This window comes from Lemur catta, chromosome 8, assembly GCF_020740605.2.
Source record: "Lemur catta isolate mLemCat1 chromosome 8, mLemCat1.pri, whole genome shotgun sequence".
In the NCBI taxonomy this organism is placed as follows: Eukaryota; Metazoa; Chordata; class Mammalia; order Primates; family Lemuridae; genus Lemur; species Lemur catta.
Window position 1 is genome coordinate 30,901,572 of NC_059135.1, and position 12,921 is coordinate 30,914,492.

Genomic DNA, 12,921 nt, shown 5'->3' on the forward strand with positions numbered 1-12,921 from the left:
ATGACTTCAACCCTCTTAAACTTATTGAGCCTTGCTTTATGGCCCAGAATGTAGTCTACTGTCGTAAATGTATCATGTGCACTTGAATGTGTGCTCTGCTTTTGTTGGGTATCCTATAAATATTATATCAAGTGTTCAAGTCATAAGACTCACTTTCTACTTATTTCAATTGGTGAGAAGGATAAAACCATACTTGTGTTTAGTCTATTTCTCCTGTAAGTTCCATTTGGTTTTGCTTCATATTATTTTGAAGCATATACATTTAAGATTTTTATGTCCTGTTAATGATCTACTACCACAAAATGTCTCATTACAGAAAATATTCTTTATTCTAAAATCTACTTTGATATTAATAGCCACTTCAACATTCTGTTCATTATTGTTTGCATAGTATATCTTTTTCCATTCTTTTACCCTTTAAAGGGGTTTTCATATATACAGCTTATAGTTGGGTCTTGCTTTTTTTTTTTATTTCAGCATATTATCGGGGTACAAATGTTTAGGTTACATATATTGTCCTTGTCCCCCCCTCCCACCCCGAATCAGAGCTTCAAGTGTGTCCATCCCCTAGACGGTGCACATCGTACTCATTATGTATGTATACACCCATACCCTCCCCCCACAACATCTGCCCAACTCCCAATTAATGTTATTCATAAATGTGCTCTTAGGTGATGATCAGTGAAACCAATTTGATGGTGAGTACATGCGGTACTTATTTTTCCATTTTTGGGATACTTCACTAAGTAGAATGGGTTCCAGCTCTACCCAGGAAAATACAAGAGGTGCTATATCCCCGTTGTTTCTTATAGCTGAATAGTACTCCATGGTATACATATACCACATTTTATTAATCTACTGATGTATTGATGGGCACTTGGGTTGTTTCCACATCTTTGCAATTGTGAATTGTGCTGCTATAGGGTCTTGCTTTTTTGCCCAAGCCAACAATCTGTCTTTTAATTAGAATGTCCTGGAGTTTAAACTTTAGACCATTTACATTTAATTATCACTATGATTATGTTTAAATCTACCATCTTGCTACTTCTATTTGTCCCATTGCTCTTTGTTTCTTTGAAAACTTTTTCTTTTTTTTGGAGAGTCTTGCTGTTGCCTGGATTGCAGTGGTGTCATAACTCCCTGGGATCAAGTGATCCTCCTGCCTCAGTCTCCCGAGTAGCTGGGACTACAAGTGCGTGCCAGGCTAATTTTTCTATTTTTAGTAGAGATGGGGTCTCGCTCTTGTTCAGGCTGCAATTAAGTAAATTTTTAAAAGTCAATGATTAGGGAGAATGTCTACTTTATTGTTAGTAATACAGAAGAAAAAAAATGTAAGGCTTTTTACAACATGGAAACAATGAAGGCTGAGGCAAGAGTAGAAAATATCATAGTAAAGAAAAATAAACATGATGCATCCATGTGGCAACCAGAACTGGGCAGCAAGTATTTATAGTATAATCTAGATCCCCCTAATGACCTGAATCGGATGGTAAAAACAGCAAAGCCAACTTCCATTTAAAAACCTTTTAGAACATATCCATTCGTAGAGTGAAAAATATGCTGGCTGCCTGCTATATGCAGAATGCACTGAGCTGGTCCCCAACCCCCGACGTATTCTAAATCAAATCTGATATGGTTTGAGATACTTTTTAAGAATGACAAAAACAGACTGGTATATGCTTTTCTTTATTAAATCTTACTTATATTCTTTAAGGGACAAACAGACACAAGTAGGCTATAGTGAAGAAATCTTATTTTTATAAGAGAGTTATGAAATCACTAAGATACTTCCAGGTATTATCTTCAGTGATGCTTCTTATCTTTATCCAGGGACTTCAGGAAATATTCAGCCCCTACAGCTACCACAAACGCAGCAAATCCCCATTTGAATCCTTTTAATAATGCACCAACAAAGGAAACATTGTTTGCATAGCCACCCATGTATCTCCAAGCTTCATTGCTAGAGGAAAAAAAGAGAAAAATTATAATCACACACAACTTGTACGCATTCATTGAATAAAACAAACTGAATCTTCATCTTTCTAACATACTTAAATGCAACCCTATATAAGATAAGTGGATCACAATAGGAATCTTTCTGTGGCATATGATAATTAAGTACATATGCCCAAATCTCACATATAAAATAGAAAAAAAACCACTTAATGATTTCACATTTCACAGTCACACTGCTCAGGAGTTTACAGAACTCTCAAATACAATACTTACTTCAGGCTATCTGTCACAGGTCAGCTGGGTGGCTCTGCTCATATTTAGTCATTACAATATCATACAAAATGAAAGATGAAGTTAGAGACTTGAGTATTAATCTTTGCTCTGCCACTTATACTAGATTTATAACCCTTTCAGGCTGGGCAAGGTACTTAACCTGTCAGGGTCTGCTTCCTCTTCTATTCAGTGATGATAGTACTATCTACTTTACAGTGTTGTTATAAAGATTAAACAGGTTCATGTATGATATATTTTGGCACAGGAGTGTATAACACTTGACATCATTATTAGTATTCAAGAGGATTGCAGCTTTTCCCTGTCATAGCAGCCTGAACTTTAGAAGACTGATTTCCTGCTCTGGCAATCATTCTTATGAGTACTCTGAATAGAGAAGTAAACAGAAGTCAGAAAGCTCTAGGGAAAAAGTCTTCTCCTACAGATAAGGACCAAGTCAGTGAAAAAAAATCATGTTACGCAAAACAAAAACCACCTAACTCTAAAAATCTGACTTACTAGAAAATATGAGAGTCAATCAGATCTAATTTAGATAGCAAAACCAGACAAAGACGTTAGAAGGAAAAAAACTACAGAATAATATCCCTCATCAACACAGATGCAAATATTCTTTTTTTTTTTTTTTTTGAGACAGGGTCTTGCTGTTGCCCAGGCTAGAGTGTAGTGGCAACATCATAGCTTGCTGAATCCTCAAATTCCTGGGCTCAAGTCAGTCTCCTGAGTAGCTGAGACTAAAGGCGCCTGCAACCATGCCCAGCTCTTTTTTTTTTTTTGAGAGAGAGTCTTGCTTTGTTGCCCGAGCTAGAGTGAGTGCTGTGGCATCAGCCTAGCTCACAGCAACCTCAAACTCCTGGGCTTAAGCAATCCTACTGCCTCAGCCTCCCGAGTAGCTGGGACTACAGGCATGCACCACCATGCCCGGCTAATTTTTTCTATATATATTTTAGTTGGCCAGATAATTTCTTTCTATTTTTTTAGTAGAGACGGGGTCTTGCTCTTGCTCAGACTGGTCTCGAACTCCTGACCTCGAGCGATCCACCCGCCTCAGCCTCCCAGAGTGTTAGGATTACAGGCATGAGCCACCGCGCCTGGCCTAATTTTTTTATTAATATTTTTTTGTAGAGACGGGGTCTTACTATGTTGCCCAGGCTGGTCTTGAACTCCTGGGCTCAAGTGATCCTCTTGCTTTGGCTTTCTGAAGTGCTGAGATCACAGGTGTGAACTACTACACCAAGCAACATTCTTTTTTTTTAAAAAAATTATTAATTGATACATAATAATTGTACATATTCATGGAGTACATGTTATATTTTGATAAAGCATATAATGTATAATGATCAAATCAGGGTAATTGTGACATGATTCATCTCAAACATTTACCATTGCTTTATGTTGGGAACATTTGAAAACTTCTAGCTATTTTGACTATAATAAATTATTGTTAACTATAGTTGCCCTATCACACTATTGAACACTAGAACTTTTTCCTTCTATTTAACAGTATTACCCATTAACCAACACCTCTTCATTACCCATTCCCACCACCCTTACCAACCTCTAGTAGCCACCATTCTATTCACTACCTCCATGAGATCAATTTTTTTAGGTCCCATATATGAGTGTGAAAATGTAATATTTGTCTTTCTATGCCTGGTTTATTTCACTTAAAATAATGTCCTCCAGTTCCATCCATGTTTCTGCAAATGACAAAATTTCCTTCTTTTTCATGGCTAAATAATATTCCATTGTGTATATATACCACATTTTCTTTATCCATTCATACCTTGATAAACACTTAAGCTGATTCCATATTTTAGCTATTGTGAATAATGCTGCAATAAACACAGAAGTGCAAATATCATTTTGTTACATTTTATGTCTTTGCTCACCCAAGTGAGGTTCAGAGGCATACCCTTCCCGTTTACAATGCTCATCCTGTCCATTAGTTGTGAGTTTACCCGCCACTCCAATCCCCTAATTCCTGGAGAATATTACTACCATGTGAGCACCACAGTGTTGATCAGTTAGTGCCATTCTGATAGCGAGTACATGTGGAGGCTATTTCTCGGATCCTGTGATACCTCACTGCAGATAATGGGCTCAACTCAATCCAGGAAAATATAAGACGTGCTAGATCACTGTTGTTTCTTACAATTGAGTAATATTCCATTGTATACATATACCAAATTTTAATAATCTCCTCATGAATTGACGGGCACTTGGGTTGTTTCCACATCCTTGCAGTAGTGAACTGTGTTGCCATAAACATTTGGGTGCAGATGTCTTTATTATAGAATGTCTTTTGCTCTTTTGGGTAGATAATCACAGGTGTGAACTACTGCACCCAACAGCATTCTTAACAAAATTTTGGAAAACTGAATGCAGTAATACACAAAAAGGATAATACATCATGATGAAGTAGGGTTCACCTCAGGAATGCAAGATTGACTTATTATTTGAAAAATCAATAAAAGCCATTAATGCACCATTATTAACAGAATAAAAAAGAAAACCATGTAGAAAAAGCATTTAACAAAATTCAACACTTAATAATAATAAACAAAACTCTCAGTAATGTAGGAATAGAAGGGAAATTCTTTATCTTGATAAAAGATATCTATGAAAACCCAACAACTAACATCATAGTGATGAGACTGAATGCTTTCTCCCAGTTAGGAACAAAGCAAGGATGCCTGCTTATACCACTTTTACTCAACATTATATCTGACTACAGATGGTAGTGGTAAGAAAAAAATATAAAAACAAACAAACAAAAAACCCCCAAAACATTATACCAGCAGTGTGAGCCAGTGCGATAATGCAAGGAAAAAAAAAATAAAAAGTTTGCACACTGAAAAGGAAGACCTTAACACTGTCTTTGTAGACAAAATGATCATTTATGAAGAAATTTCTAAGGAATCTGTGAAAAAATCTACTATAACTAAAAAGTAAATTTACCAAGGTAACAGGATACAAAATCAATATACAAAAGTCAAACAGTGTCTTTATTTTTATTTTTTTTGAGACAGAGTCTGGTTCTGTTGTCCAGGCTAGTATGTAAGTAGATAGCTCACTGCAACCTCAAATTCTTGGGCTCAACCTGGCTAATATTTTTTTGTTTTGTAGAGACAATGCCTTACTATGTTGCTCAGGCTGGTCTCAAACTCCTGGGGTCAAACGATCCTCCTGTCTCATCCTCCCAAAGTGCTAGTATTATAGGCATGAATCACCACGCCTGGCCTCAATTGTGTTTTTAAATATTAGCAACAAACTATTGGAAATTGATATTTAAAAATACTATTTTCAATAGCATAAAAAAAGGGAATAATTCAGAATATATTTAACAAAATATGTGCAAGACCTGCATGTAAAGCAACAAAATACTGCTGAGAAAATTAAAGAGGACCTACATTGTCTATGGACTGGAAGATTCAATATTGTTAAGACATCAATTTAACCCCAGTTTGATGTGAATTTGAATCAAAGTGGACATGAAATAGATTACATTGTGAATCTATGTGAAACAGATTCAATGTGATTCTAATTAAATCCAAACAGGCTTTTTATAAAAATTGATAAGCTCATTCTAAAATTTATACGTAAATGCAAAGGACCTAGAATAGCTAAAAGAATAAAAAAAAAAAAGTTGGAGATCTACTACTGCCTAACAGTGTGGTATTGGCATAAGGGTAGACATATTGATTAGGGTAACAGAATAGAGTCTCAAAACAAACCACATACATATGGTCAACTGATTTTTGACAAAGGTGTCAAGTTAGTTCAATGAGGGAAAGAAAAATGGTGCTGGAACAACTGGATGTCCATATGTTAAAATATTAACCTTCATCCTTACCTCACATGACACAAAAATTATCTCAAAATGGATCACATACCTAAATGTAAGAAAGCTTCTAAAAGCTTTTAAAAGAAAGCATAGGAGACAATCTTAGGGTGGGTGCAAAAAAGCATGAACCATAAAAGAAAAAAGTTGCTACATTGGGAATTCGTCAAAATTGAAAACACTTTGAAAAACATTATTAAGAAAATAAAAAGATAAGCAACATTCTGGGAAAATACATTGCTAATGTTTGTATTTGATAAAGACATTTTCAAAACATAGAAAGAACTCTTATAATTCAATAATAAGAAGATAAATACCCTGCTAAATAAAATGGGTAATATTTGAATAGATATTTCACCAAAGAAAATATAAAAGCAGCAAATAAGCACACAAAAAGATTCTCATTATCATCAGTCTTTACGAAAATGCAAATTAAAGCCACAGGAGTTATTATTACTACATTCACCAGAATGGCTAAAATTAAAAGACTGATAATACCAAGTGTTGATAAGGACGTTGAACAACTGAAATTCTCATACGTTACTGATGGGAATGCAAAATGGTACAGCCACTTTGGAAAACAGTGTGGTAGTTTTTTATAAAAATAATCATACATTTATCATATGATCCAGGAATCTCATTCTTAGGTATTTACCCAAGAGAATGAAAATATATGTTCACATGGACTTGTACTTGAATAGCTATAGCAACTTTACTCAAAATAGTCAAAAGCTAGAAACAACCTCAATGGTAAATGGCAAACAAAAAGAGGTATAGCCATATAATGGATATAAAATAAAAAGGTAATAAAAAAGAAGGATTATGGACAGAAGCAACAATGTGCATAAGTATTAAAAGCATTATGTTAAGTGAAAGAAGCCAGAACAAAATAATTGTACAATTCTAATTGTATAAAATTCTAAAAAAGGCAAAACTACAGAGACAAAAGCAGGTCAGTGATTGCCAGGATAGTACTGACTGCAAAAAGACATGAAGGAACTTTCTGGGATGACAGAAATATTCTGTATCATGACTGTGGTGGTGGTTACACAATTGTATGCACCTGTCAAAACTAATAGAATTACATATGTAAAATGGGTGAATTTTATTGCATATAAATGACACTTCAACAAAGCTGATTTTAAAACTCTAATGTAAAAAGCCATTTTTCATGATTCTTTAAGGAGAATACATTGAAAAAGAACATAAAGATTGATATCTAGGATAAATTCTATCTAAATTACTTAATTCATCTTACCGGCCCCACGGATCTCTTAGTCCTTGCGCAGCCAGCTTCTGTTGGACAGTTTCTAATGGTGTCCCTTCTATCTTCCACTGTTTATAATCTGGGAGTTCCATTTTACTATGTCTGTGTTCATGTTCATGTCCATGTCCATGGGCCATGTCTATAGGAACAGATTAACATAAGTGAGAAACATGCAGACTATAGATATGAAATACCCAAATTTATTTAAGGTGAAATATTTAAAGTTAATGCTTTAAAAAAAGAGCCAATATAAATATTTGAAAATTCTAGTTAAAAAATTTTATAAAACAGTGCCTTATTACATAACTAGTATATGTTCACAGTTAGGAAATACACATATACAAAATATAAAAAAGAAAAATAATCAGTAACCCCACCAGAGATAACCATTTCTATTATTTGGTTCCTTTCTTCATGATAGAAAACATTTATTGAGCCCTATGTGCCAGGTGTACTATGCTAAAATGCTTTACATGTATTAACTCCATTACTTCTAAATCAACTCTTTAAACTTAAATGACGATTAACCCCATTTTACAGATGAAGACAATAAGACTCCAAGTTAAGTATTATATAACTTTCCAAAGGTAACAAAAATAGTAAATGGTAAAATTGGGACTTGAACCTTGTAGTTTGATTTCAGAAACCTGCTCCTAACTTCTTAGCAATATTGTTTTCCTCTTCTCAATCCTTTCATAATACATATACACGCATAACAAAAAGTTGTATAAACTGGGTTTACTTGCTTTCTTTAGAATGCAGTATTATTGCTTTTAAATACATATGATTACATGAAGTTTTTCTGTAAAGAGCCAGATAGGAAATATTTAAGGCTTTGTGGGCGAAAGTGTTAAAATCAGGCCATTATGTAAAGTACATATATAACAGGAGAGAAAACAAATTTCTGTAAATATTTTATTGATAAAATTAAAAATATAATGACTAATAAATGAATACAATTTTGGTTTTACTGCTATCCTAATTAAAAAAATAGAATTCTGGGGTGGGCGTGGTGGCTCACACCTGTAATCCTAGCATTTGGGGAGGTGGGAGGATCACTTGAGGTCAGTTTGAGACTAGCCTGAGCAAGAGTGAGATCCCTTTTCTACTAAAAATAGAAAAAATTAGCTGGGTGTGCACCTGCAGTCCCAGCTACTCGTGGGAGGCTGAGACACGAAGACTGCTTGAACCCCGGAGTTTGAGGTTGCAGTGAGCTATGATGATGCCACTGCACTCTAGCCAGGGCAACAGAGCAATAGTCTGTCTCAAAAAAATATAAAACTAAAAATAAAATTCCCTTTTTTAGGGGTATTATTTGGCTTAACTGGGGCTCAAAGTTAGTGTTCCTTAGTAAAGCAAATGTTCATCTGTAAAAATCATTTTTAGCTCATGGTCCTTACAAAAAACAGGCAGTGCGCTGGATTTGGCTGATCCCTGAACTAAACCAACAGAGACCTTAGGATCCCTTTTTAATCATTAAATTTGCTTCCTTAAATATGTCCTCAGTGGTTTTACAAAGACTTCAGTTTTACTAGCATTATTTTTATAGATAATGTAAAAATAAACTTCAGCTCAGGCCCCATTTAAATTGCTATGCATTTCAAACTAAAGGGGATGAATTAATTATACTATAATTTGTATAAGGTTAGCAGTAGCAATTCAATAATCACTGCTCTCCAGAAATAACACCAAACCAAAAAATTATTACCATTTGTCTGCATTGATAACTATGAACAGGCCCAATAACAAGGTAGGATTTCTTATACTGCATTTTATTAATAGAAGACAGAGCTAATTATTGATGTATATACTAAATACATATTATGTGAAATGTTCATTTCACTAAATAGTTCCAAGAAGAGAAAAAAACTGTACATAGTAATTCTGAAAAATTAACCAACACTTAATATTTATAAACATGTTAAGATATCACCAAACAATATGTTGATGATTTTCACATTTAACAGAATGAAAACCAATATCCACCAAACACAAGTTAAAACTATAAAACTTACACTTTTGAATGAAACATTTAATCCATTACTTTATTGTTATTTGGTAGATTCAATATGAAGGAAAAAATTATGGTTTCAGATTTCAGACTCACTTAAGATTCAATAGTTATTACAAAAGACATTAGAAGCACTTATTTAGAATGACAATGTCTTGGCTTCTACACACCATGTTTTAAAATTTTTTTTTTAAATAAGGTGTCATTTAAAAAATGTTTAAAGAGATTCCAAGACAAACCCTTATTTTGACAAGTATCAATTCTAGAATACTAACCCTAATTATCAATGTACTTGAGAGAAATTACAAGACAAAGGTTCAAAAAATTTTGATAAAATAGTTTTTGAAATTAAAGTTGAAACATTACCGTGGAAAGAAGACTATCTTGAAGTTATAATATTATTATGCTCAAACTATTAAGTAATTTGGAAGACAAATCTTTGGGAAAAAAACAAGAAAGTGTACACACCCTACACAAATTTTAAAAACTAAATTTAATGTGTTTTCTCTTCTACCTAATAAAAATATTTCAGAAAAGGTCCTTTTATAGAAATTTACCAAATGTAATATTTAAATTACTTTTCAAAACAAATGAAAAGTTGAACAACACTATTTCTAGGGAACTTTTCATTTTCCTGAAAAATTATTTCTATTTCAGAATAGCCACAAATCAATGATATCCTGATCACTTAAAGGAAGAGTTTGGAATTCTCCTACTTTGCACTATTAATATCTGTGAAATCCAAAGCAAACCCCTTAATCTCTCTGAACTTCAGTTTCTTCATGTAACATGAGGATAAAACCTATCTTGCAAGATTGTGAGAAGTGGGGAAAACACATTGTGATGTGCCTTCCACTTTCACACCCAGGTGGTGAGAATGTTACTTAGCACAACCATTCTGAAAAACTGGCATGGCCTAGAAAAGTTGAACATTCAAATACCTTATGGCCAATGATTCCACTCTTAGCTATATATGCTCCAGATCGGCACTGTCCAAAACGGTAGCCACTAGGACTTGAAATGTAGCTAGTGCAACTGAGGAACTGGGAATTTTAATTTAATTTGAATTAATTTTAACCTTAAAACAGATTCTCAAATCAGTTACTGGAAAATATTAAGGTGTGTTTGGAACAATTTGGGTACATGAATCTACTTTTTCAACTGTAAATTGAAACATAGATCAAGTGTTTATATTTATGAAAACTTAGTAATTTTAATACTAATTACATCTTGAAATGATAATATTTTGAATATATTGGATAAGATAAAATACTTTATTAAAATTAATTTTATATTTTTAAATAAGACCACTAGAAAATTTAAAATTACATATGTGGGTTGCATTATATTTCTATCCGGCAGCACTGCACTACAGAAACTCTTGCATGTACATAACAAGAGATATATTTTACAGCCACATTTTTTATGTTAGTTCTCAACTGTAAACACCCCAAATTTCCAATAAGAATACAGGGATTATGGTATAGTCATATTATGGAATATCATACAACAAAAAAACATGTAAAAGTATGAATGGATCTCACAAATATAATAATGAGCAAGGCGGGAGTCAGAAAAAAATACATGCACTTTGATCCCATTTACATTGACTTGAATTAAATTGAAAAACCTACCAATTCATTTTTTAGGATTACATTATAGATGGAAAAACTAAAGGAAAACAAGAGACTGCTAATCACCAGTCAGGATAATGGTTACCTCTTGGTGTATACTTGATGAAATCACAGAAACTTATACAGGGAGTGTCTTTTTTTTTTTTTTTTGATAGAGAGGGGGTCTTGCTATGTTGCCCAGGTTGAATTCTTGGCCTCAAGCAATCCTCCAGCCTCCGCTTCTCAAAGTGCTAGGATTAAGGGCATAAGTCACTGTACCAGGCAGGAAGCTTCTAAGGTAGTGTTGTTCAACCAATTTTTAATTACTATCCTTCTAAAAAACCTTTTAAGACTTTTTTTCCCTAATCATGCTCCCCCTCAATGAAATTTTAACACACAGATATACCATATATCTGCTTATGTACTGTGGCCTTTCGGAGGGACACAAATCATTGCAGTAACTAAGAATCCCTACCACCCCGCCAAGAACCAATTTTTACCCCCTACATGCAATATCCCCTGTTAAGAATGCATGTTCTAACTTATTGACAATGTTTTGTTTCTGAACCTAAGGGTGGTTACATGAGCATTTTTTAAATTATAATTCATTAAAGTGCATATATGTTTTATACACTCTTCGGTTATGTATACTTGACAATAAAAAATAAAATTAGAAAAAGTGACTTAAATTGTGAGGAGGACTCAAAAACGGTTGTTATTTCCATTTCAGAGCTGCTCAAATAAGAACAGTAAAGAAATTAGTTCAATAAAGAGAGAATATATAGTCATGAACATTTTAAAAACTATCTACCTATATCTGAAGTGAACCTAAAAGTCTGGTGGAGATCAACCTCCACTAAAAGAAAATGGCTCTAGCACAGGAAAAGTGCTGGTAAACTTACCCTAAGAAAGAAAAAAAAAGGGATAATGCCACATCCACTACATGAAATTTTAGTTTACCAAGGACTTTCAACTATATATCCTAAGTTCCTCTTATTTTAAAAGTTGTGAATATTGTCAGAACATTAGAAAATTTAAAACCAAATGAACTGTTTCCACTTTTAGTGTCCCTTCTCGTCCCTGCTCCTACATATACACAACTTAGAAATAGCTGGCACTCTAAAAATGGATGCGATTTTGAATCCTGCTCTCTTTCACTTTAACATTGTATCATAAACAATTATACCACGAAAATATTAATTAAAACCATACAAGTCTGTGAGACAGCAATTACAATGATTACTATTTTACACGTTTTCGGTCTTGGGGCTGTTCTGCCTTTGTTCGATTCAAAGGTAAACCAAAACAAAACAAAATAAAAAACCAAAAGACCACGGGGCGGGGAGTGTTGCGTGTCGCTCAGGCAGGAAAAAGAACGTGGATTTAACAATCACGGTAATACTCTTTCTCCAACCACCCCTACCTACCGCAGCTCTAAATTAGGACTTCATAGTTCTCTCTCGCTAGTTCTTCGACCCCCTTCCCTCTTGAGCTGCCCCCCTCATCATCCTTCTCCATTTAGTCTCTCCCTTTCTGCATTCCCCAGAATAAAGCCTACCTCTGATTCCTTATAAAGAGGTCTCTCACCAAATCCCTAATTTACCTGTCGGCAATCTGACCTCTCAGGACACTCAAAACACTCCAGAGGGAGCCAACCGGAAATGGAGGTTGTCATCTCGACTCCCTTACGGCAGGAAAGCGGAGAGGCAATTTAACGTTCCGGTACTGAGTCAAAGATTCCTTAACTAGATGGAGATTACACGAGTGGACTGAAAGTCGATATTTTTCCCACATGTGTGCATCGCGGTCTGACTAAGAGATATTATAGAGGAAAGAAGGGCGGGGAAGAGGAAATGTTTTCCTTGCTTGGAGACCGGAATCCTTAGACATTGCACCGAGGGGAGGGACACAGACAGGCTGCAGCCAATAAGTGAGGCTGTTG

General features: G+C 34.4%; 1 protein-coding gene across 3 annotated transcripts; it reads right to left on the reverse strand.

Moving 5' to 3' along the window:
• Window positions 1–1,667: 1,667 nt before the first annotated feature.
• On the reverse strand, window positions 1,668–12,822 carry NDUFB3 (NADH:ubiquinone oxidoreductase subunit B3). 3 transcript variants are annotated; one of them, XM_045559765.1, is made up of 3 exons: window positions 12,538–12,822; window positions 7,347–7,494; window positions 1,668–1,960 (listed from the first exon to the last, which is right to left on the reverse strand). In XM_045559765.1, the coding sequence occupies exons 2-3, from the start codon at window positions 7,490–7,492 to the stop codon at window positions 1,804–1,806; spliced, it is 303 nt and encodes a 100-aa protein (XP_045415721.1). In that variant the 5' UTR covers window positions 7,493–7,494; window positions 12,538–12,822; the 3' UTR covers window positions 1,668–1,803. The 3 variants fall into 3 exon arrangements, with proteins under 3 accessions (XP_045415721.1, XP_045415719.1, XP_045415720.1); XM_045559763.1 differs by having other exon boundaries at window positions 12,583–12,821; XM_045559764.1 differs by lacking the exon at window positions 12,538–12,822 and adding an exon at window positions 11,086–11,175.
• Window positions 12,823–12,921: the final 99 nt, after the last annotated feature.

Excerpts from the sequence above, each read along its gene's own strand:
- NDUFB3 (XM_045559765.1), bottom strand. The coding sequence starts at position 7,492 with ATGGCCCATGGACATGGACATGAACATGAACACAGACATAGTAAAATG. Across the intron at positions 1,961-7,346 it reads CTAAGAGATCCGTGGGGCCG|CAATGAAGCTTGGAGATACA; the intron begins GTAAGATGAATT and ends TTTTTCCTCTAG.